The 24,879-nt window shown below is 44.1% G+C and overlaps 1 protein-coding gene across 7 annotated transcripts in view; it reads left to right on the top strand.

The window, feature by feature from the left end:
• PPP1R12B (protein phosphatase 1 regulatory subunit 12B) overlaps positions 1-24,879 on the top strand; it is a 127,429-nt gene that overhangs the window by 63,109 nt on the left and 39,441 nt on the right. For 4 of the 7 annotated variants that reach the window (XM_074849960.1, XM_074849961.1, XM_074849959.1 and 1 more), the window contains exons 13-19: positions 422-607; positions 1,164-1,349; positions 14,882-14,972; positions 15,428-15,598; positions 16,333-16,516; positions 17,076-17,188; positions 18,775-18,819. In XM_074849960.1, coding sequence (XP_074706061.1) covers positions 422-607; positions 1,164-1,349; positions 14,882-14,972; positions 15,428-15,598; positions 16,333-16,516; positions 17,076-17,188; positions 18,775-18,819 — 976 coding nt within the window. The remainder of the gene's footprint in view (positions 1-421; positions 608-1,163; positions 1,350-14,881; positions 14,973-15,427; positions 15,599-16,332; positions 16,517-17,075; positions 17,189-18,774; positions 18,820-24,879) is intronic. The other 3 variants (XM_074849964.1, XM_074849963.1, XM_074849965.1) reach the window with 2 other exon arrangements.

Here is a 24,879-nt window from a genome sequence, read left to right as displayed (position 1 = left end):
AACAAGTTCTTAAAACTGGAAGTCCTTAGGAGGTGATGCAGCCAGACCTGCTTATGTCACACTCTCCTTCCCTGCTTTAAGCAACCTCATCCTTGCTCATTGTTTCTCCTTTCCCCAGTACACAGGGGTGCATTGTGTGCGCCGCTTCCACTGCGGTAGAGTTTTTCCCTTCCCTGATCTTCACTGATTCACCTCCACGCCGTTATTCTCTCACTGAAACTCAGCTGGGCTTAGCTTAGAGGGATGCTGCTAGCGCTAGCCTGCGTGAGCAACCCGCAGCAACTCCGGTGTGCTCTAATCTCCTTGCCTACGTTTTGCTAAGATGTGATACTTGCTCCCTTTCCAGCTGAGAGCCCAGCTGTGGTGATGTTCTGTTGAATATTTACTGTGCTCTGAAGGACGTGATTTTGATGTTTTACAGTGCTTCATTTGGTAGAAGTAGTGACCTCAGCAGTCCCTACATTTCAGCCAGTCGCAATACATCTCTAGCTACCTCACCCACTACCATTGGTTCATCTACCTCACTGGGCACCCCGTGGCAACCTGTCTCTTCCTGTCCCACATCTCTCGGTGCGAACACTACTGCATCAGCCCGCCAGTATACCAGGTAACGGCTCACAGCTGAGATAACACTGCAGAAAATCACCATTTGGGTTGGAAGTTCTGAGTTCTGGAGTTGGATTATGGATTTGGAAGTGTGCTTCCACACGGGAAGCGCTGATAAGAAATCCCAGAACATTATGTTGGACAGTTTCGGTAGTGCCTATGCACCAGCAGGCAATTAACAGCCCGTATATGACCTTAGGTCTTCACCCACTGGAGTGGTCGATGGTGCCCTCTTGCTTCCCTGTTAGAGACACAATGTGTTGCTCAGGCTGCTCTTGGGCGTTCAGTGTACAAGCTCTTGGAGTTCATTCCTTCTGCTTATTCACCAGGTACACTTTCTAATCATTTTTGCTACAAACAGGGATGTGAAGACTATGAATTCCTCCTGCTTATTCTTCTACAAATTTTTAAAAACTCATTTTAATGTGTGCTGTTCTCTACAAAACCATGAGTCTAGAACAAGGAGAATGAACTGTCAATGCTCCCTCGAGGTGGCTGGTCTTGGTCAGCAGTTGAGTTCACTTGCTTTGCTTTCCATTATGTCTTCTCTATTTCAGAGCCCCTTTCAGGCAACAAACTGATTCTGCTGTAGAGAAAAATACAGAGGGCATCTCTGCTAGCACCCCCCTAGGTGTAATCACAAATCGTGCTATACTCGGCTCTGCTAATGGTATTGCGAATGCTGGTGCTGCCTCAACTACAGGAAAGGACTTCTCAGCTGAGGAAGCCAGGGAGCGCAGAAGGTCAGTGAGCAGAGTGCCGGTGTGTGTCGGTCCTCCTCTGTGATCAGGTCTCACGTGGTGGTGATGGTGGGGCTGCAAGAACTGTTTCTTAGGTGCTATGTGGAGTTACAGGCTGCTGCCCCTTGCTCCATCTTAAGGTTTGGAACTGAGTCGTCACTGCCTTGTAGGTTAAATTTAGTTTCATAATTTTCTACTTGTCTTTTCAGCATCTCAGCCTTTTTCTTCAGTAGTCATCTCAGCTGCTAATCCCAATCGCTAAGGCCTCTGATTAGAGGGACAGACAGCCTGGTAGTTGCTTGCTGTAGGTTCTGTAACGTGAATCCCATCCTAAAAAGAGTGTTGGACTGAGACACATTTGGATAAAATCCATCCCTCTGATTCTGCTCAGCTAATTTTACATGTTCCCTGATGGAGACATCTCTGCTGCACAAGTCCCCTGGATTCCCTCTGCAGTTAGTGGGGGAAAAGAAACATTCCTGGAGCTTGTAGACGTGCGATACAGGAGGAGGTGGACTGTGCTCCAGCAGCATGCATTTCTTTTGATTGACTGTAAAGGAAGACTTAGCACAGAGGTAGAAGTCTGCCATGTGCAGCTGAGGCTGTTCCAGCAGTAGCAGCATTGTGAATTACTCTGAATCTAGCTGGTGGTATCTCTTTCTTATCATATGATGTTGTTTTAAGACTGGGGAAACAAAAACCTGGGGTAGCCAGTGCCCTTTTCATGTGTGCTTTTAAGTACAGAATATCAAATGACCCGTATTTATTTCTGCAAACAGGTTAACTTTTGCAAAACCTTCTGATGGCATCAATGAAAGTAAATGGTAATAAATAAAATGCAGCAGTGAACTGTGTATTTCTAACTAGCAACCAGTTCATGGAGTGTTTTCAGTAATTAGATTCTTCCAAACTAAAATAGTAACTCCTTAAAATACAGACCTTCCTGAGTGAAGATGGTACTCTGACATATCTTAAATGGCCTGAAGCCAAAGGATGTGGAAAGCAATAATGGAAATTATCAGCTTGCAAAGGTAAAGGTGGTAGAGCTCAGCAGTGCCATGTAATCTGCCACCAGCCACGTGACCTCTCCCACAGAGGGAGGGCGTGCTTGCTGCAGGCTTCTTTGCTTCAGCTGCAGATGATCCAAGAAGGAAGGTGGTCTGTGCTAGTCAGAAAAATACTCAAACTTTTCATGCTATTTGGGCTGCTTGCTTTTTTCCCAGAGCTAGCACAGGGAGTGCTTTGAAGGTGTTGTAAGCATTCTGGATGAGCCACATCCATCAACGCTGTATGCAGGACGCAGGGACGTAATCTGAAATAGCTACTGCAGAGTATCCTTGTAAGAACACTTAGTTTAATATTAGGAGTGCCTCTGTATGCTCCTTGTCATTTTGCTAGGGGTCAGTTGGCTTGGTGTCACTTGCAATTGAATTGAGATGAGCTGCCAAAAGATACTCCCGGTGCAAAGTGAGATTGTGCAAAAGAGGACAGAGTGAGTATTGTGCTTTCAGTTCACACTTCAGTTTCACAACAGTATCTCCGTTTTTGGCAAGCTCAGAATCAAGTTGCAGAAGCTTTAGATTTTTCCCTGGAGAAGTGGGCTCCACAAAACCCACCAGACTTCTGGCACTGTCTGCAGACAGGGAACTTGATTGTGATAGTACTCGTAGATCCCCTATCTAAAAGAGCATCTATTAATATTACTGCATTGGCATTTATTACCAAATGAGTTTCTATAAATAATATGGGTCTGTTCATCTCCTGCATTTTTATTAGAGAACCATCTCCTATGAATTATGGCGATGTAAAGAGAAACACCAGAAAATTCCTCCCACCTTTAATTGATGCTTTGAAACTACTGAGAGGAAAAAAAAGCACAGCAATGATGCATTGTGCTTGTGGGTGGAGGAAACCTTACTTATGAATGTATGTTCTAACAGCAGGATATACTAACTGAGGAACTGCCTGCACGTTTTGAACTTGGAAACCTGGACCTAGAGAAACAGGAGGGGTCACCGAAATGGGAAAAGCTTATTTTGGAAGGAGACCAATTCCAGCAAAATAAAATAAAAAAGGAAAATGGCAAACAGTTGTCAGGGAAGCACTATATGGATTTCAGTTCCCACCGGCAGCTGTTGCAGTAGCATTTGGTCTGCTTCAGTGTTTCCAAAGCTCCAGCTTTCTCTTAGCAACAAAAACATAAACAAGCTTATCATCTAATATTAGATCACAGGGATGTCTCCTAACTTGTGGCCTTAAATTATCTGCGTGAAGCCAAAAGGTTAAAGCAGAACAGACTGCTAGGTCTGGGGAGGAATGACTAGTGAAGTGCTCTGGAGTGCTGTTTCACATCCTTTGGTGGCCAAAAAGCCTCACCCTGGCCCACCAGAGCATTCCATCTGTGGCGTTTTACCTGCTGCTTGTTTGCTAGCTAAATTGGTCAGCAAACACTCCAGTAGCTGAAAAATAGTATGAATCATGCCTCATGTCATTACAAAGGGGAGGAAAGAAAAAAACAGAAAGGAAGGCAGCACGGGAGAAATCAGTTTGGAGGAATGCGCTGCAGTCTGTCTACCTGGACGGACCGTAGCAAATCGTGGCCCGGTGTGAGAGCCGTGTGTCCCGGACGTTCAGCCAAGCTCCTGCTGTGCGTATTTACATGTACCCAGCTGCACGATCTGCCTCCCTTTATTCTGCTGCAGCACTGCAGTGTGCTGATGCCGAGAGGCTGGAAACATGCCATCTTCCAGAGTCAATATTTTTGCCAGGCAATTTCTTTTTCATGGGAGTTTTGGAGCCACTGATGACCATTGCTCTTTTGGCCATTTTGTGATCTCCTGCCAGTGTCAGATTGGCTCACATTGCAAATTGCATTTGTCCAGCTGCACTCAAAACAGCACTGGCTCTGCTGAGGGTGAATTACGAGCGTGTGGATGCTGTGCCTACAGTATCTCACGCAGACCCTGTTCTTTCTGCTGCAGAGCTAACATCCTTTTGGCTTCCGCTTGGCGCAAGCAGGTGGTGGGGACTCGGGGGTGCTGTTGGTCGCAGCCCAGTGCTGGATTTATCCTTCGTCCGGACTGACAGCGGCCTCTAGTGCCACTGAATGCTCCTTTGCAAAGTTCATCTGCAGCCTTGTCCGTGTAGTTTCAGTGCAGGGCTCTGTGGCCAACATCTTCTCCCGGGAATCCCGCGCTGCAGCCCCTCTCCAGAGGTTTCCTGGTGTTGCAGGCTCCTTGGGCCTGTGTGCCCTGTGCGTGGAGAGGGGTCTGCAGGAGATCTTGCCCAGCTGGAACGGGACTTGTGCCTTGAGGCATCTGGGGACTCTCTGAAGCCTTTCATATTATGTGAAAGCTTTGGTTCCCAGGGCAGTTGGAGAGGCTACCACGCTGCCCACGGCTCGGGGGGAGCTGTCACGTGGGGTAAGACAGGCTTTGCCTGAGAACTTCTGAAAGGCAAGTCTGTGTTCTCAGTTGTGTGACCAGTTTAAAAGGACACTCCCGAATTTGAAATCTGGCCTGGTTTTGTAAGAATTAAGATTTTAATTTGTCCTTCCTTCCCCCCGCCCCCACCCCAGCCCCTTTGTTTATAAATTGCATTCTGCAATTGTGTTTGTTCTTCCTGTTCCTCGGGAAGGTTCCAGCAAGGTGGTAGCACTTACCATCAAGCAGGCTGTTAGAGACAGGAAACACATCTCTCTTTTCCTTATTTTTGAATGTATTGTGTCCAGTTGCTCAGATAAATCAAGAATAGGAGTGAGGTGGACTTGTTTTCTTAGCAGCTTTGGGGCTGATGGTGCTCAGCCTGGCTTCTTGCCCTCGAAAGTTTCCCCTAGGAATTTTTTTCAGATGAAGAAAGTTCACTGACGTGCAAGGTAAATGTGTCTAGCAAACATTTCTCTTTTCTGCTTCTTTCCCAAGAGGAATTTATTTTTCATTCTTCGTTCCTTCATTCTAAGGATCCAGCTGCTAATTATAGTAGCATATATTAATAATATATTAATAACTGAATCCTCCTCCACCAGTGCTGTTAGATGAACAATTTTTGGCAAGTCCTTTTACCTCGTGATTCTTGTCCTGTCCAAATTCAGAGCATGACTCCTCTGGGGTGAGCACGGATGCCCGATATGTCTGTTAACCCTTATTATCTGACAAAAAAATAAGAAATCCTGATCTCTGTAAGAGTTAAACTATGGGATTTGTGTTCAAGGGGTATTTAAATGTCACTTGAGAGGAACTGGTAGAAAAAGCTGTGAGCATTATCTCTACCACCTTGGGGTTTTGACTTTATAATCCTTATCACTGACTGACATAAAGCTGAGTGGTCTTAATTCTCCTGGGAAAGGTCCCTGGGGAAGCAGCACGGTGGGGATACTCGTGCAAGGTGCTGCTGCATGGCGAGGGACAGATTCCTGTCCACACTACACAGCAGACAACAAAAAGTTAAGAGATCTCTCTCTTGTGAAGAACTGAACAATCATCTGGCACCTGCTGTTGAAAGCATTTATCTGCCATGCTTCTGTGGTTAATCTCTTTCAGATAAAGTTGTCCCTTTTTTAAAAGGCTGCTGGTGCAGATGACGTGGGAGGGCAGGAATTCTGCTGGCCATCGGATTGTCCATGTTGGGAAGAGGCGAGATTGCTCCTGCTGTATCAGAAATCAGGCTGCATTTTTATTTGGAAAAAGGTCGAGGTGTGGGATGGGGGTCACTGCTGCTGAGCCTGGTTTCCTGTAGAGAAGGCGAGCAGGTGTGCTGCTGCGTGCTCAGCTGCCGACTGACTTTATCCAGTGCTCGGGGGAAGGGGGGGAAATATTTTGACATTTGCTTTGGGCGGAGGAGCCCAGGCTGTAGGTTGGCCTGCTAACTCAAAGCAGGAATATATGTGGGATCCTCCAGGAATGGTCAAGGAAACAAAGCAGGGACCACTTGAGCTAAGCAATGTAAAAGAACTACAGCTTGACAGCATGGAGCAAGCAGAAGGTAAAACTGCCTTTCCCCATCCCTGCCTACATGCAAAATTTGTGTGCAGTTCCTCTTTCCTTACTAATCGTAACCACTGACGTGTTTCACGTATTTAATCCTTGTGTCTAACAGCACCTTTGTCTAATGGCAAGTTCTGCAGCCAGGGCTCCGGTTCCATCTGGGTACCGTTACCTGAGCGTTCAGGGTACTGGCATTGACTAACTTCGATATGTTCAGATACTTTTCTGTGTCCAAAAATGGCCATTAAACTAAAGAATGTGCCTGAAATATTTGTGGAGATACTGTGTGATGGTACAGCTGAGAGCTAATTTAGCACCAAATCAGCTATTCTATTAAATTCTTTGCTCCACAGCACCGACCCGTGGATGTTACAGGTGGAGAAGCCAAGGAAGCCAGGTACCACCCTGAGATTTCTATAGGAAAAGTTTTTGAGCAAACTTTAATTAATCTTCTGTCCCCAAGAATAGTGGACCCTTGAAATTGAACCAAAGCTACTGCCACGTGCTAAGAAACCGTAATCTTAGCTCAGTAGGAAATGGAAATATTTCATACGTTATTAATATTCGGTGATGTTTTCTGTAATTCAGCTGGGGCTGATTCGTGATCATCTTCCTCGAAGCCCTCAGGCATCTGTTCAGGGGCTGCTTCCACGAGGTGGCGGTCGAAGGCTGCTTAGATGTTCTTGCCGAGGGAGCATTTCTGCACGGTTTATCTAGTTCAATAGCTGAACCTTCTTTATCACCATCAAGCTTTAATTTTATTTTATTTTTCGGTTGCAAAAGGCAATTTCCTAAATATTTTGGGGGAAATTTTGCCAACTGAATTCTTTTTTTCCAGGGATTTCCTGCCCTGTTTCAGACTGTAAACTGGCTTTGGGGAAAGCTATAATAGGTCTGCTTGAGGTTGTTTAGAATGTCAAATTGTGTTGGCTCACTTGAAAATGAGCAAAGGAAATACTGATAGAGGCAGGACACTTGCATCTTTGCCCTTATTTCGTTCATCAGCTGGCTGGAGATGGAATTTCATCCTGCTCCATTTCATGCAGCAATTTTTTTTTTTAATGCAAAGATTCAGCCTCTGAGGGCTGCAGACAGTAGTGCACGTTGTTCTGTGACACAGTGACAAACAGCTCAGCGTTGTATATCGACACCTAATGTCCTATGCTGAACACAAACCAATTTCAAAATATTCCAGCCTGGAAAGCTTTGCTCTGGTGATGGTCTCAACTAGTACATTCAGTAACTAAGGGGAAGTTTGGTAGGGAAAAGGTGTTGCTGGCTTGCTTTGTTTTGTTTGCAGCACTCTGCTTTTCTCTTGCAGAAAAATTTCCTGGATTGTTTTTTTGTTTTTAAACAGTACATTTTTCCTTTTTCTGGAGGAACTTTAAAGGTCGAGGTTCACAGCAACAGCAAGCCATCTCCAGACAAGGTAGCCAGTTTAAGGAATGTGATCACTGTGATGTTTGTTGCCTTTTCACTTTTCACCATGATGCTGAGTGACATTAATTCTAATGCAAAGGGATAACACTGATCATTTAAAAGCTTCCAATCTACATGCTGTCTCCCCAGCCCCAAACTTTGAGTTCTCAGTAGGCATCAATGCTGTATTTTATTGTTCTGGCAGAGGAAATACAGAGCACCTGGGGCTGAGAGTGAGCAGGGCTGCGTTCCCACCTAGGTCTGCAATTAGAGCACTACTCACTTCTTTGTATTGCAGTAGTCCAGCCTGCAGAGGAGGTGCACTGAGCTAGCTGCCGTAGGAATACAGCACAAAAGGAGCAGCTCAGCTTTCTGAAGGACATACAAAGAGATGAACATGGGCAGATGGGAAAGCACGCACAAAATCATCAAGAGCTGTATGATGGGAGCATCAGCTGCCATACGTGTAACCTCAACCCATTGTAAACATCACATCAAAGCCTGAGTTCTGAGGAGGGATAAAGGGCACTTGTTTTGATTAACAAGTGACAAAGATCACAAGTCTCTTAATCTCTCAGATCAGCACCTGAACATGTTGAGGAAACATGTAAAGCAAAGCTGTTGCAAATAGATAATTTCATCTTCTGCCTGTTAACCTGCTAATCATACTGTAAATAGATGATTGAAATTCAGACATTTAAGCTTTCATGAGTTGAGAATTCACAGTCCAGATTGAAACACAATGACAGCTCACAACAGCCAGGAGTAACTTGAGAGAGAAAAGCAAAGGTCTGAAAACAGTGAATACTCAGCCGAGCCTTTCCAGGCCAGCTGTGAAGTGCTTTGAGAGTGTGATCCTGTTATCCCTCTGTCCTCAGCTTATTTAATAACTCGGCGTTGTCTGACTGTCTCTCCCCTCATTCTCAGCTCCAACACTTGCAGAGTCTGACATGTTATCCTTCTCCCCTGCCTGTTGAATGGTCTTCTCAAATTATAGTCAACCAACTTTTCATGGCAGTTTCTCTCATGAGTGTTTTCGGTTGTGGAGGGCTGATGTGCAGTACGTGTTAGCACAGGGATAAATACAGGCAAGAACTGAAACCTGTTGCTTGCTTGGATGAGAGAGCAGGAGTTTCTTTTTCTGGCTGTTTCCATGTAATTGTCAATGACTGCCTTGCTGCTGGGTACATACTTTATTATCTAACTTGAGCAGTTGTATTTTGGGAACTGCTGTCAGCATTGTTGCCTGCAAAACTTGGACTTGCTTCTCTTCCTTCCCCCAGCTGATGGATCGTTTCTTAGCTGGTGGCAGATGTCCAGTTTGTAGGAACGCATTGCTGGGATGCTGTACTTTCCCAGTTGTTTCCAGGGGAGCAGTATCAGTACTTGGGGCTTTTGATGGGATTTTTTTTCCTCTTCCTTCTTTGTGTGTGTGTGTGTATATAAAACATACATATATATGCGTCTGTATGAGAGGTAGAGATACATGTGTGATAAAGGTTTTTTAATATACTACAGTGTTTGGAATAGTGATGTTGTACTCATAAGAAAGCTACTTCAGACATTTTAGAGTCTGAATATCCATATGGCTTTCCATGGTCTTGAACATGCCTTCTTGTGTGCAGGAAGTCAAACCTCTGCCTGGCTCCCCCTATTACCCAGATCTGGAAGAACCAAAAGTCTGTCCTGGCTTTCGAGAAAACTGTCACTGTAGTTTCTAGTCTAGTGAGTGTAGTTCAGAGTCACTCCTAAACTCAAAAAGAGAATTTGGGCTGAGATGAGAGGAGTCAGAGAGGGCCAGCGGAGTGACTCCTGCCCACAGCAAGTTTTCCTGTAGAAGAGCCACATCCAGCATAGCTCCAGTTCATGACCAACAGTGCTGCATTGGCAGAGGCCAGATACCCTGTAGTGGCTGTCTGCCAACTCGTATTCTTACTGCGCTTGCTACAGGAACGTGGGTTTATTGGAGAAGGACCTGATGGGGATGGAGGGAACCCATCGTGGCCCACTACAGCTCATGGGGGTGTGCATCTCAGTTTTTAGTGTGCTGACAGTAAGACAAAATGCTTTCAATCCACTTTGACAAGAGGGCAGCTGTAGCATTTAATGAACATTTAGCTTCCAAATTTGTTGCCAAGTTTTGACGCATGAAGGTGAGTGTCTTTTAGGCAAGTGCTTTTCCAGTGCTGGGTCACTGAAGTGTGGAAATAAAAACTTCCAAGTTTTACACATTCTGGGTGTTCCCTCAGGGACTGGGTGATGTCGTTCTGCGTGGTGGTAGATGGTGTTTGCTGCAAACGCTTCAATCTCCGAGTGCTTGAAGGAGTTCAGGAAGCCAGGAAAGGAGACCAGCATTGTAAAAAGATTATCAGAAACTTCTGTCTTTCTTGGAGAAATTCATTATCTGTTCTTGATATCTGTGCACCAGTTAACAGGGGATTAATTTCTTTTTCTGTATCATTCACCCTTTACTTGGGAGGGATTTTTCTCCACAATGTTCTTTTTTTTTCCTCTGGCAAAGACAGATTTGCTCTTGTATTCTTGGTTTACCAGCTGTATATCCAGGCTTACTAGTGCCCTGTTTTGAATCTCCCCTTCTGTTAATATTTTATTGCAGCTCCTTTTGCCTTGAGATGGTGACGAGTAGTTGGGATCCATCATTGTGTTGCACTCTCCTGATTAAAAGAGTTAACAGAGAAAATAGGTGTTTTCTTGCAAATAGGAACAATTATGTGGGAGCCAGATTCATCATTCAGTTCCCAGCTTTTTTCTAGCTAACACACGAATCAAAAGCTTGTAGCTCTCTTGTGGCAGCAGGCCACACTTGTCTCTGTCTCTGGGAACTATAAACTTCTGCAGTGTTTTTGCTGACTCTCACGTACACATCTCTAACAATTTATATTCTGCTGCTTGTACTTGCAACCAAAACTCTGGGAAAAATCTGTTCTGCTTTATGTGTGCCTTGAACTTGGCGTGATGGCTGCTCTTATTTCATGTATTTCTCAGAGAAAGCTTATTGCAAGAAAATACAACGCATAGGACCATTTCTTTGAAGATTTGCTTGGATCATGTGGTATTTGCTTGAATTAATAGGATGACATAGATACTGCACTTTAGCAAGCAATGCGTTTCTTGAAAACGTAATTAAAAACTCTGTGGATTGTTTACAGACTGCCTCGTACCCCATTTGCTGTCTGTCCCCTGCAGCTTGCTGTGATCTGCAGTTTTTCTGCTTTGGAGAGCAGCGTATTGCTCTCCCTCTGTCATCCAGCCCAGCCTTGCTTTGTGGCTGCATCAGACTTACCATCTCCTTTCAGTGAATTTGTTCTCTCTTTCATTTTTCTATCCCATTTAGCACATTCAGGTCTCTTAAAATTCAGCTTGTAAGCAAAGTGAAGCATCACCTAAAATTGTAAAATCTCTCTTTACCTGCTGCCTCCCACCCTCCCTCACCTGAAAAAAAAAACCACCAAAAAACTGCAAGTAGAGCAAAAATGTGGTTGAATTGCCAGCAGGTATGGTGTCTGCTGTTTGCATTTGAAATATTTACAGCACAGCTGCCTTCTTTCATCACTAGGAAAAGGCTGTAGCTACTTACTTGGAGAAACCAGCTATGTCACTGTGCAGTGGCTCTGCTGACTTGTTTCAGAAAACTCAGTTATCTCAAGCTTGTAAAATGGCTTTGGGTGAGCTCCAAGGAGTGGGGAATTGTGTAAATGGAAAGAAACCAAAAGTTAGCAATCGATAAAGGCTGCAGCCCAAACTGAGCCACTCTGACTTGCAAAATGTGCTTGTCTGAAGATTAGCTCACTGTTACAGGTTGGCCATCCAAAATTGCTAATGATGTTTTAACATATTCCTATTTTTATATAAATTCTGGGAGAGCAGAGGAAAAAAGTCTGGGAGGATGACAGGGTAAGAGACATAAAATGGTTTTTCTCTTGCTCTGTGTGTACACTCCTGTACGCAGAGCTGTAGCTAAACACTGAAAGGAGGGAAATCCTGCAGCCTTGCTGTGCTCCTGCAAACCTGCCTCCTCTGACCCTGCCGCACAGCCCTCGTCACAGCTCAGCACCAGCATGCCCAGCCTCCTGTTTAGTAACTGATGCTGACCTTTCTCCACGGATTTACCTAACCTTTTCTGAAACTGTTTTGAAAATCTGTTTGTCCTCTCTCATATCCAGTGGCAGGGAGTTCAGTATTATTTTCTTCTGTGTGCAAAAGTACTTCACCTGCTGTCAGCGTGACCTCCTGTTGCTCACACATACCGGGAGTGTTCCTGAACAAGCACGATGTGGCCCACTGCATACGTGCTGTTGTATGAGCCGAATGCCTCCTCAGGGAAAGGCAGATCTCATCTTTCCTCCTCTTATCCCCATCGTATGTACGTAGCTCCTACACTTCTGTGTCCTCGTTGCAGAGTATGAGACGTAAATTCCACTGATTCAAAACTGTTGCAGTAAACTGCCCACCTTAGCTACAAATTTACTTGGTTTGTGTGTTTCAGGAACTTTTTTACTACTGCTCTGAACTTAATTTGCAGTTTATTTTGCTAATGCATTCTTCCTGTAGGTGGCTTATTACTTCTGGATGCTGTGCAAATAGCAGCTATTCTACTTCTGTCAAAAGCTGCAGAAAATGCTTATTGTTTCCTTAATGTGCCATTACCTGGGTAGCACATATGCACTGCATAAAGGAGAGCAGAAGAGAGCTACTTGTCTGCAAAATAAGGAGTTGCACAGCTTTCACTCATCAAACAGCAGCTTTTTTGTTCATGAAACAGCAGATTCTTGGGAGGCAATCATCCCTCTGAATTTTAGGTGCTTCCTGTGTTGGCATATCCATCACAGCTAGTGTGTCTGTCTGGATAATCAATGGGAAGAAATGAGCTCCTCTGCAATGCATTCACATGATCTGTGCTGGAAGCTCTTTCTGAAGGTGATAAATTGCGCCCTGGAAGTGCAGTTCAGTGAGGCTGGCCAGCCCGGGTGTAGACATCTCCATTGTAGCCAGCTCCCAGAGCATGATTCATCTCCTCCAGAAGCCTGCAGTGCAGGCATCTCCAGCACGGGCGATCGATCCGCTGCACTCTCCTTGTACTCTTTGGAGATCAGGGGAGTTTGGGGCACGATTTATCGGGCCAAATACTTACACCCGTTTTAGGTGAGAAGGCCAATGGCATCCTGGCTTGCATCAGAAATAGTGTGGCCAGCAGGGACAGGGAAGTGGTCTTGCCCCTGTACTTGGCACTGGTGAGGCCGCACCTCGATTACTGTGTTCAGTTTTGGGCCCCTCACTCCAAAAAGGCCATTGAATGACTCGAGCGTGTCCAGAGAAGGGCAACGGAGCTGGTGCAGGGTCTGGAGCACAGGTCTGATGGGGAGCGGCTGAGGGAACTGGGGGGGTTTAGTGTGGAGAAGAGGAGGCTGAGGGGAGACCTCATGGCCCTCTGCAACTCCCTGAAAGGAGGGTGCAGAGAGGGGGGATGAGTCTCTTTAACCAAGTAATGAGTGATAGGACAAGAGTTAATGGCCTCAAGTTGCGCCGGGGAAGGTTTAGACTGGCTCTTAGGAAGTATTTCTTTCCAGAACGGGTAGTCAGGCGTTGGAATGAGCTGCCCAGAGAGGTGGTGGAGTCCCCATCCCTGGAGGTGTTTAAAGTTGACTTAGCACTGAGTGATATGGTGTAGTTGGGAACTGTCAGTGTTAGGTCAATGGTTGGACTGGATGATCTTCTAGGTCTTTTCCAACCTAGACGATTCTGTGTGATTCTGTGTGACTCACGCGTGCTCCACCAACACCTGAAGAAGTGCGAGGTGACTAGCTGCCATGGAGGTAGCTCCACATAGCCTGAGGAACCCCCCGTTAAGTGATGTGCCTCTGCTGAGCACTGGAGGTCTGTCTGCGTTGGGCTGCTGGTCACGAGCCGCTGAACACAAGATCATGAAGGTGGATAAAAGCCATCGCAGTAGATGATTTTAGAATGATCCTGATTTTGTGATTATTTGAGGTTTTGTCATAGTGCAGCAAAGTTTGTAATCTTTCTAATAAATGTCATAGCTTACTGGATCAGATGCAAAATCTGTTCAGCCCATTACCTTTTGCGTGGAAGTGGTGTGTAGTGGAGAACCAGGAGAGTCCAAGGACAAGCGTATTCCTTGATAGATCTTCATCCCTCACGTGGACTGTACCTAGATCTTTGATACTCTGTTAACCTGTGGCACTGATATACCTACAAAAGAACATTTAATTTCAGGCACCCTCATTCTTGTACAGTGAGACAGTGTTAATAATAATTCCCTATTAACCAGGCTGAAGAGTCCAATCTAATTAATCTTTCCTAAGATGGAAGCCACTCCACCAATATGGAAATCAGACTTACTGCTGTGCAGTCCCTGACTCTGCGGGAGCACTGCCAGATTCCTCTCCAGTTCCTCCACAGTGAATGCCAGTGCAGAGAGTTCAGTTTATATATTTTCATGTGAATAATTCTTTTGAAATCTCCCCAGTTTAATGAAATCTAGTGGTGACCAGCTCTGTATTTTAACTGTGTGGTTTTCAGTATTAAGGGATTCGGTCTACCCCAGTGTGTGAAAGTCATCTCTGTAATTTCATAGCTTTTTTTTAAGGTGTTTTGTTTTTATAAGATGCCTGCAGTTCAGACGGTTTCTAGCATGATGGGTTTCATATTGATGAAGACAGCAGATTGCAGGAATATGGTCATGAATATAATGACAGGAAGGAGGGTCTGAGAAATGTGCCAGTGCAGTATTTCTGTTCTTGAGATATTTATCTGAATGAGAGGTGGTTTGTTGTTTTTTTTCTTTTCTAATGATGCAATAAGACATGAAATGGGACAAGTAATACACTAAATAGTTGCATCGTATTTAACAGAACACGTTCAACACTAAATAATTTATTTAGAGACTGTAGGGAGAACATAATGTGAGCATTTGTATGTCGTATGTTCATAGGAAAGTTGTCCCAAAGCAGAAGTCAACAGTAGTCTTGGTGGATGGAGTTAAAATTATTTTTGTCCACATGAAAGAGAATAATATCTCAACTCTGGAGCTTGCAGAAACAGGAAGGCAGAGCATCTGTTTTTATTTTAACCTCTTCTGCCCTTTTTTTCCAGGTCATATCTGACTCCAGTGCGGGATGAGGAAGCAGAATCACTGAGGAAGGCACGATCCAGGCAGGCCAGGCAGACTCGCAGGTCTACACAGGTAAAGAATGGAAATACTCATGTTCGTGTGTAGGATGAAGAGAGCTGATGAATAGAGGGGCAAGATTTTCTTTTGCTCTTGTATTATTACTGAAGATGAGGGGCTTGTATACCTTCACGCCATGTTGGAGAGGTTCTAGCAAAAGTTCCTGTGAACAGTTATTGCAAAATACTCCCCCAAGCATACACGAGTTAGATTTCAGAGCTGTCATTTCTGCAGTATACCTGCCTTTTAGTTTGTAGCTTGATCACGTATATTTGGGTAGCTTTGAGTCAGTGATTTTGTCAGTACAGTGAGAAATGTGTTAAAGGCAACAGAATTATTTTTTTTCTGTTGGCATCAAGATGAAACGTTAGCCTTGCCAGTATAAGCCTGCTGGGCATTTTAAACTGACCTGGAAGACTTGAAATCTAATTGCATAAATTTAAAAATTCTCTGTCTCGCTTTCTCTCCAGGGTGTGACACTGACAGACCTTCAGGAGGCAGAGCGGACCTTCAGCCGGTCTCGGGCAGAGCGACAAGCTCAGGAACAGCCGAGTGAGAAAGCTGAGAGCACTGAGCCTGCCGAGGACAGCAGCGAGAAGCAGGAGACCCGCTCACGGTGGAGCAGAAATACAGATGAGGAGGTGATCCTCCTGGCCTCACCTCCCATTGTTTCAGAGTTAATGAAAACATTTAGGATAGCTGAGATCAGGAGAAGTTCTTTTGGGGATGTCTGTTTATTTTAAGGGGGGAAGTCTTGCTGGGAAGAAGTAATACTGGGCAGCAGCACTCACCTCAGCGATCTGCATGAGGGATGTGCATACGTAGGTGTTAGAGGTTAGCTGTTCCTTTGCTCTCCGCTGGGAATTTCATTTTTCAGTCTCTTGCCAGAATATAAAACTGTGTAAATCACAGAAAGTGGAATGAGAAGGCTAATGATAGAAATGTGGCCTGGATCCATCCTCGCTGCACAGACTGGACTGAGGCTTTGTGTTCACATTTTTCCACAGATGCTCTGTGTGTAATGGAAAGCCAGAGAGACCAGTTTTCTCCCCCTGCCATCACTTCTGGTTTTTCACTCTAAATAATTGGTTTCTATTAGATAACTTCTTTGTCCTGCCATTGGCTATAGGGACAAAGAGATTGATCTCAGACTTCCCAGCAATGGGAAGGTATTCTCATATCGTAGCTGTGCAATGCCTTTAACATTCATCCCCATCTGATGGAATGAACCTGATCTGGCAAATGGAGGTGATCATTTCTAGCAGCAGTGAAGAAAACATTACACTCTAAAATAGATTACTTAGTTCCCTGAAATCCCAAATCTACCAGTTCCTCTTCATTCTATTAACTTTTTGTCACGGTTCTTTGTTTGTAGAGTGTCTATCGGCGATTGAGGTGCCCAGTACAACCAGACAAACCTACAACACCTGTATCTCCTTCGACGTCAGCACCTCTCCTTTATACAAGTTCATACCTGACTCGAACAAATAAGTATCTAGGTCTTGACTCTGTGAATCCAGCAGATTTCAGAGGTGCGGCCACAGAAATGGAGAAAAATGGTATGTACCCAGGAGAATGAAGAACAGTCAAAACTCAGGGATTTTCATGAGTTTTAAAACTTTGTGTGTACAGAGAGAATAAGTTTCCGTGTTATTCTGAGGGGAGCAGTATGGGGAGCTGCCATCTCACCAAACAAATGTTATTTGTTTGAACGGAAATCCTAATGTAGGATGCAGCCTATTGCTTGTAAAAGAGAGGGATAAAGGGATGTTTTCCATTCTGGATAAATAAATGAGGTAGTAATCCATGGAGCATTTAGATCTTAGAGCTGAGGGGAGCAATTCTACTAGCACAGTTTGTCCTCAGAATAAGAGTAAGTCAGGATGATTTGGGGAGAGCTGACAGCTAGGGTAATCTCTCTGGGCTCTCATAAAGGAAGGAGTGTGAGTAACCAGATGTGGCAGGGCACTGAGATTCCATTTCATTTAGTTTAATAACTCCTTTGTAATATAACACAAGCCAAGATGACCTTGATCAGGTTGAAAAGAACCCCAGTACCTTAGCAAAAGCACAGATGTAAATCACTGAAACCAAAGCAGTCTTTATTTGCTTGGCCAGAGTGTGAAGATCAGGATTTAGACGACAGATCTCCAAACAAACAGTCAATCCGAGAGAGGCGGCGGCCGAAGGAGAGGCGAAGAGGCACCGGCATCATTTTCTCAACAAAAGACGTAAGTTTGAGTTCCTTAGAGAAGAGAAACTCATGCTGTAATACTCAGGGTGAATTTCCTTCCAGTTCCAAGCTTCAGATTTTTTTTCCAAGTCAGTTGATTTCCCATTAGTCCTTCCCTCTCCAATTCTATTTCAGACTGGCACTTCCAAAGGAATGGCATCCCTGTTTGGCCCCTGTAAAACCCAAGCAGGCAGGCTGTGGGAGGCCTGTTCTTGAGCCATAAATCACTGAGATCCTTGCAGAATTGTGAAAAGAGAGCCCACATGGGAGAAGAGAGATTAGAAGTCTAGTTTCTTTAGAAGAAGGAGGTCACAAGCCACTGGAAGTATTTTCAGATTCTTCTGAGCCCAAATTTGGCTGTGCTTTAGACCCCCTAAAAGGAAGACAATGAGGAATAAAACCTGTGTCTGGATCCCCTGCCCAGCACCAGAGAACACACACAGCATAAATACAGAAGAGCTGTCTGTGTCGTGGTCATTTCCTTTAGTTCTGGTTTCAAAAGGATTTCTTCAGTCTGAGGGAAGAAATCCAGCCCTCCAACCCTTGGTTAGAGGTTCAGGTAGGAAAACAAGCCACCTTTTGCAGGAAAGAATAAGCATTATTGTTAAGAAGTCTGCAACAGTTCTAGTCCAGCTATGGACATACAGCCTTCCTCATACACCTCAGGGGCAGAGGCTTCCTGCACAATACAAAATAGTCAAAAAACCCCCAATGGTCTGCCCTGTGGCAACAATAGATATGTTGAATATATGGAGTTACAGACAAGTTGAAGGACTCTGCTGGAAACCTCAGAATTTCTGTTGAGGACTTGCTGCAAACACCCCTTTTTATTATTTTCAAATGATTCTTTTCTTTTTTCACTTACATGCCAAATGTGATTTATTTTTTTTCCTTACTTTTTTTTTAGTTAAATGCTTTACAGCTTGCCCAGTTGTCTAGTGGATCGTTGTAGCAATAGTACTAGCTTCAGAGCAGAAGGTAAATCGCTTCTCAGAGTTTTAGTTCATTTCCTTGTTGTCTCTATATGAAACTGCAGCTACAACTTCTGAAATAAATACCTTGAGTTCAATACGGAGTCAGATGTGATGCCGTGGTAGTTTACCATCGCTCCATGAAATCCTGGAGCTGTCAAAGAGGCAGTGGGTTACAGAGAGGCTGCGTAAGTGCAAGTTATCTGGGATGAGTAGTCTTTCCTCCTGGAGTCTAACTGAAGTGGAGGATATTCTTTGAAAGTCAAGTATTATGTCAACATTTCAGATATGTGGTCTTCCCAAGTGTCACAGCATTTGTTCCCTAAGTATATTAAGGAGTGTTGACTCCTTCTCCTACTGACTTTTTAGGAGCATTCAAATTGCAGTAGCCATCTCAAGAGAGTAATTCTGTCCCCAGCACCAAGATCTTCTAAATGGCCATTAGGTCACCAAACCTGATCTGATAATCAGCCAAAAGCATCTAGACAGGCATTTCTTTCAACAGAAGTGTTTTTAGCTTTAACATCAAATCATAAGCAACAAATTATCTTCTTGTGATAAAATTTTGTTGTCTCCAAGGCTGCCTAATTATACTGTTTGCTTTTCATCCTAGAATGATGATGAAGTTGATGGAAATGAGGAAGCAAAGGAAACTCGGGTAAGTGAAAACATATGTCGAAATAGTTGATGTTTCGCTCTTGAGTGTTGGTGGCAAGAAGTTTTCTGTGGCTTTACTCTTGTTTATATGAGAGGTTCAGGAGCTGAGTATGAACTGGGAGGTAGTTCTGAGTAGCGAATTGCTTGCTGATTTCTCGTCTGAAAGAAAAATATTATCTTCAGACTGGCCTAAGTTCAAAAGTTGTCTCTTTGAGAGCTGTATAGGCAGTTCTCAAACCTGGAAGGACTGCAGCAGCAGCAGGGGTGAGTGCCTTACTCAGAACGCTGTCAGATGCTGTGATGGCTGGGGAGCGTGGCTGTCGGGTGTCCTGAGGAAGGTGCATGACCTTGTATCTCAGAATCACCCTGATGCTGTTATTTTGGACAGTATGTTTTGTATTTCTAAAATCTGTGCTCTTGTCTCCTCGTGGATTTGTTTTATTGTGCGAAATTGTCTTGGCAAGCAACACATCCGAGATTGTTTTTGTTCCCCTGTTCTGCTTGCAATGGTCTCATTATCCTTTGAGGCCCTTTCTTTCCTTTTATAATAATTATCAAGTCCTTCCAAATTGCCTGGTTTCTTTTGGTTTTGTCTGTCTCTAAAACACATTTGCGCCTGACAACATGACTTACTCTGACAATGTTAAAGCTAAATACCTTTCTAAACCATTAAAGCATGATGTGCAAGACCTGGGAAAAATAGCAAATTTAAGGTTGCGTAGGGGTCAGCCTGCTTGTGTGATGTTTAATCTTTGCCAGAAAGTGTTAAACTTGTGGTAGCCTTTCCACATACTTTGCAATTCAGTAGAGTGATTGAAGCATCATTTTGTTGAAATCAACTGGTTCTTTGCTGAAAATTTTCTACTGAAAACGCTCTTCAGGGTGTATTTTTCTTTTTGCAATACTCTGTCAAAATGGGACAAAGTCACGGTGAGCCTTGTGGGGGCCAGAGACTCATGCAGGGCTGGGATGGCTCTTGGCATGAGCTTATCTTTCAGTGCCAGCCTTTGCTTTCCCAGTGCTTACTTTGCAACATGAAATGTGGGATGTTCCTTCCCACAGAAGCACCACCTGCTTCGAGTAGCCCAGGTCTTCCCACAGGAGTTGGTTCATAGCGGTACACAGCTTTGTTAAATCTTCCACTTAACCCTGCGTGAAAGATTCAGCCATTTATCGTCCTTAAAATTGTTTTGACATTTCTGCTGTCTCACAGTAAGACTGAAGGAGAGGTATTTTGTAATGTCTGAAAAGTCATAATAATAGGGACACCTTGTTTCCAGCAATTGTGTTTTGGACTCGCTGGGAATGTCTTGTTCTTCTGAGAAATTGTCCCAGATTAGCTAAATTAAGACAAAAGAATATCTGAGGCTGAAGGTTCGGAGGCTTCCTGGAGTCTAGTCCTGAAATTGCTGAAAACTCTACTGAGCACAGTCCTCACCGCTCTTGTAAACGGGTAAACTGCACTTGGTAAGAACCCACCGTATGTTCCTGCCCCAAAATTCAGGGTCACCCAGTCTCTTACAGTTAATGATGCTGTTTTTCCACAAATTAATAGCAAGGAATATTGTACCTCTCATGCTAGCAATTCCCATTCCCAAGGAGATCTTGTACTTCCCAAGATTTTCTTGTGGGTTCCCATCTAATAGCAGAGCAACTTCCCTTCAGTTCCCTTGGCCCCTTCGCACGTGCTTTGTGGCAGCAGTCCCCTGTTTTCTTATGCACCTCACATGTGTTAGACTCTGGTTTAGACTCTCCTTCCACTCTGGTGCTGCTTTTCCCATTCTCCCAGTCCTCTTGTTTTTATCCAGTTTCCAGTTCATTTTCTTTACTGCATGCCTCCAGCATCATGTCACTTGGTCCGTATTCCCTGGTTTATTCTACATCCAAATCAGAGAAATTCCTGTCCTGCTAGCTGGCCATCAATTTGGCAAGAATCATGGAGCGGCTCATTGCTTTCAGTTCTAGTGCCAAGCAGGAAATACAATTAATAATCATTAATTCATCAGTAATAGTAATTCTAGAACAGCAGGTGCCACTATCAGAGTTGTGAACTTGAACACACTGAAGTGTTCCATTTTAGTTGCAGACCCCCAAAGACTCTCCTAATCTTATGTGAGCAGTTTGGGTTTTTTTTTTTCTCCAGTTTTTATATCTTGGCTGTTATTAGGAAGATTTTCATGGGAGCCAAAAAAGGCTCTACTTGAATTCCCTCCTCCAAAATATGCAGTGCTGGAGTTTAGCAAAGGAAAGGTAGATGCACTTTTTGAAAAAGGAGCAAATACATGTTGTTCTAATTCTCAGAAGTGGATGAATTATTTTGGCTGAAACTTATGAGCACCAGTGTGGGAAACCAGCCCAGACGCTTTGGCTGAATTTTAGGCAACTGCGAGCAGTCTCGTAATAGGATGTGTCAGGCAACCTTCATGTGTTTTGCTACCAACCCCGCCTTTCTGCTTGTGATGCAGCCTGCTTGGATGCATTGTGGAAAGTTGGAAGAGCAGACAAAGTTTTATTGTGGAATAAATGTTCAAGGGCACAAGGACTTCAGCTGGAAAAAGCCTCTGGGGAAGCAGCTTTAGGAGAGTTTTTTGCGTAGTTCCACTGGGAAGGATTTGTTCGGTCTGGAGAGACCTGAGATCAAACCAGAGATGGGGAAGAAAGTTTGGTCACAGTCTAGTCTCCGTTTCTCAGAAAGTAAAAAAAATTGCAAGAGTCTGAAAGATCCCGTTAGCAGTGCCAGGCTGAGCAGTGTGGGTAGGCTGGCATTGGGAAACCTCTCCCGCTCCCTGCAAGTCAGTGACTGTGAAATACCAGCAGGAATTCAGTCGTGGGGGGCCAGTGAGTACAAATACAGGACAGTCAGTGCAGATGCAAACCAGCAGCTCTGGTTCGGGATGCAGCATTTGAAGGATAATGATAAGACTAAAGAGAATGGTCTGATGTTAAATTTTGGAGAGGGCTTTACTTATCCCCAGCTCTTCTGGCTTTGACTTATACCTGTCTTCTGCCATAGGGTCCAGCAGGAGAAACTGGGAACAAATTTGGAAGAAAATTGTATTTTAAATGATATACCATACGTAACAGAAGTTGAAAAATGTTTGTAATCATTTAAAGAATTTTGTCCCGTTGCATTTCTCTTTAGTGGCATTACAAATGTGCCTCACCCATGGGTTAGATAGTCCATCAAGGGGAAGCTTTAAATACAGGGGAATGCACCGAGTGTCATGTTGGTAAAGTAACATTTTCTGGGCTGTAAAAGTGTCAAAGAAAACATCTGTTCTCATGAACTTCCTCTAGGACAGTCTGTATAGCACAATATAAAACCCAGACACATTAATGGAATTAACTTTTATGCAGGAATAACACTGAAATGCATGATTATGGATTGTGATCACAGTAAGTGTATTAAATTGTTTAGTCTGGAAAAGAGGAGGCTGAGGGGAGACCTCATGGCCCTCTGCAACTCCCTGAAAGGAGGGTGCAGAGAGGGGGGAGGAGTCTCTTTAATCAAGTAATAAGTGATAAGACAAGAGGGAATGGCCTCAAGTTGCACCAGGGATGGTTTAGACTGGCTCTTAGGAAGGATTTCTTTGCAGAAGGGGTTGTTGGGCGTTGGAATGGGCTGCCCAGGGCAGGGGGGGAGTCCCCATCCCTGGAGGGGTTGAAGAGTCGGGTTGACCCAGCGCTGAGGGATCTGGTGGAGTTGGGAACTGTCAGTGCTGGGTTAACGGTTGGACTGGAGGATCTTCAAGGTCCTTTCCAACCAAGATGATTCTGTGATTCTGTAAAATAGGCTCCGTTCTTGTCTCCATGTACCTGGGTTTACAAAACATGGGTATTTTAAGTTCTGCAAAACACCATTCAAGCCCGCTCTGTTTTGTAAATATCACGTGTTCTGCCTAATTGTACTATTAACATGAAATCATCAGATGCAACTGAATACTAACAAGAACTAAATCTCTATCTCAGGAGGACTGAATTTCTAAGCTTAATTCCATGAATTCTAAGGGAAGATCAAGGAACTGGAAAATTCCTTATGCAAACTAAATGTCTTAATGTTACAGCTGTTTCAGGGTTATAATTTGGGAGTCCGGATTTTCGTATAGTCTATTTCTCACCTATGTTTTTGCTTTTAGTGGCATTTTATCTTCCACAGAGACTTCCAGTTTAGCTTTTGTAATCATGCTGTTTACCTTTTTTAAAAGATGGACTTAATAAACAACTAAAAGATCAGAAATAGCTTTAGTTAGTGTTTTGTGACTTGCCTGTCGTAGCCAGACTGCGTGTGTGGGAGCCCTAGGAGTCCTAGCAGCTACCCTGGATCCCACTATTTTATTGCCCTCTCTTCCCAACGCAGCGCAGCCTGTAGACGTGCCTGTGGACTGTCTTTTTAAGCTAAGGAAGACTCCGAGTCCTCCACTTTCTGGACTTGGATTGCCTAATATGGTAAGGTATGTCTTCATGGCTGCACTGTTTTGCTGAGAAACAAGGGAAAGTTGTCTGGTAAAAGGGAACACAATAGGTGAACTGCTTGCTAGCTGATAAGAAAGTTAAAATCTTTTCATCTAGGTAGCACTATATGGTACTGTTCATCCTATGCCTTATTGCTGCTAGCCCAGGGTCCCTTTTGGGGGACCAGGGATGCAAGTATTTTTCCCTGGTTTTACCGTTGAATATTTACTTCTAGCCTAGATGCAGTGTGATGTGGGAGGGAAGCCATCTGGCCCATGTCCAAGGTAACGTAGATGGTGCTGTGCGTCACTTGCATGATTATAGTTAAATTAGATCATTTAATTATGTGTAAAGTAAGGCTGTGAGAGATTGGCTCTGTTTAGTCCTGTTTATAAACAAAATGCTGTAATGGGTTGTGTATCCTGTGAGGAGAGGAGACCTTTAATATGTGTACAACTAGCAATGTAAAGTTGCATCTAAAATAGCAGAAAATTGGTGCAAGAGCACGCACTAGTGTTTTGCCATAGAGCTTTAAATACAGTGAAGAATAGTTTTATTGTGTTTAGAGTGCCCGGGGGTGGGGGAGTGGGAAGACACTATAGAAATATAAATTCATTCTGCAAATATTTCTACAAAAAATTTTCACATCTGCACAGATGATTTGCCTCATGAGTTCTCCAGCCTAATACACTTGTGTTGGTTTTTTCTTAACCTTAATGTTTGGAGAAGGGCATCAGACTTGCTGTCCACTGTCCCTGTCGATACACCATTTAAATCACCAGCGTGGCTGCTCAGTTCCTATTTACAGCTCTGGAAAAACATATTGTTTGTGCTTAAAGCCAACCAATCCAAGTCTGCTATGTAGACTACAGGGTTACAGCTAAATGTGTTCAGGTTAATTCCTCTAATTCACCGAGTTGCTGAATTAGTAAGATGTAATGTGAAGCAGTGTCCATGATGGAGATGAGTAACACAAAACCAGCTCAAATCTGATCTGTGAGTCCCAGGAAGATGAAGCAAAATAGCGAGTCCTCCAGGAATGATTTACAAGGTCATAGACTCGTAACTATTTAGGGTAACTTTATGCTTTAACTTCTTGTTTAGTAAATTACTCTCGGAATTTCAGTGTAGTCTGAGGTGACTAATCGTTGTCCGTTGTCAGCAAGTGATTTCTCCTGAAGCGATGGAGCTGAGGTTAGCCGTGCGTCGGATACCCACCAGATACCTTGGCTTTTGCTGGCATTGCTGGGAGGCCTGTGCAGTCAGTTCAGATTATCCCATTTCACCCCAGGGTCTTGTCCCTTTGCCTACATGGCAGCTATATCAGAGGTGTCCCGCGATCCTTTTGCTTTCTTCCCAGAAAGAGCTGGGAGCAGTGTGATGGATAGGGTGGCAGCAGGATCAGCGCCGTGCGTGTGCATCTCTCCGCCTCCAGTGCAGGGTGGGTTCAGCGCAGCCGCTCCAGGAGACAGGACTGGTCAGTTCGGTGTGGCTGCTAGCCTAGACCCATTGGCCTGAGGAGCAGCATTGCTCCCTGGAACATAGCCCAAAGACAGGATAAATAAATCCGTTGTTTTATGTCTAATTGTGTCTATAATTTGTGACTTTT

Source organism: Strix aluco, chromosome 25 (assembly GCF_031877795.1).
Source record: "Strix aluco isolate bStrAlu1 chromosome 25, bStrAlu1.hap1, whole genome shotgun sequence".
Lineage (NCBI taxonomy): Eukaryota > Metazoa > Chordata > Aves > Strigiformes > Strigidae > Strix > Strix aluco.
Note: the sequence above shows the minus strand (reverse complement) of the source record. Positions and strands in the feature narration are given on the sequence as shown.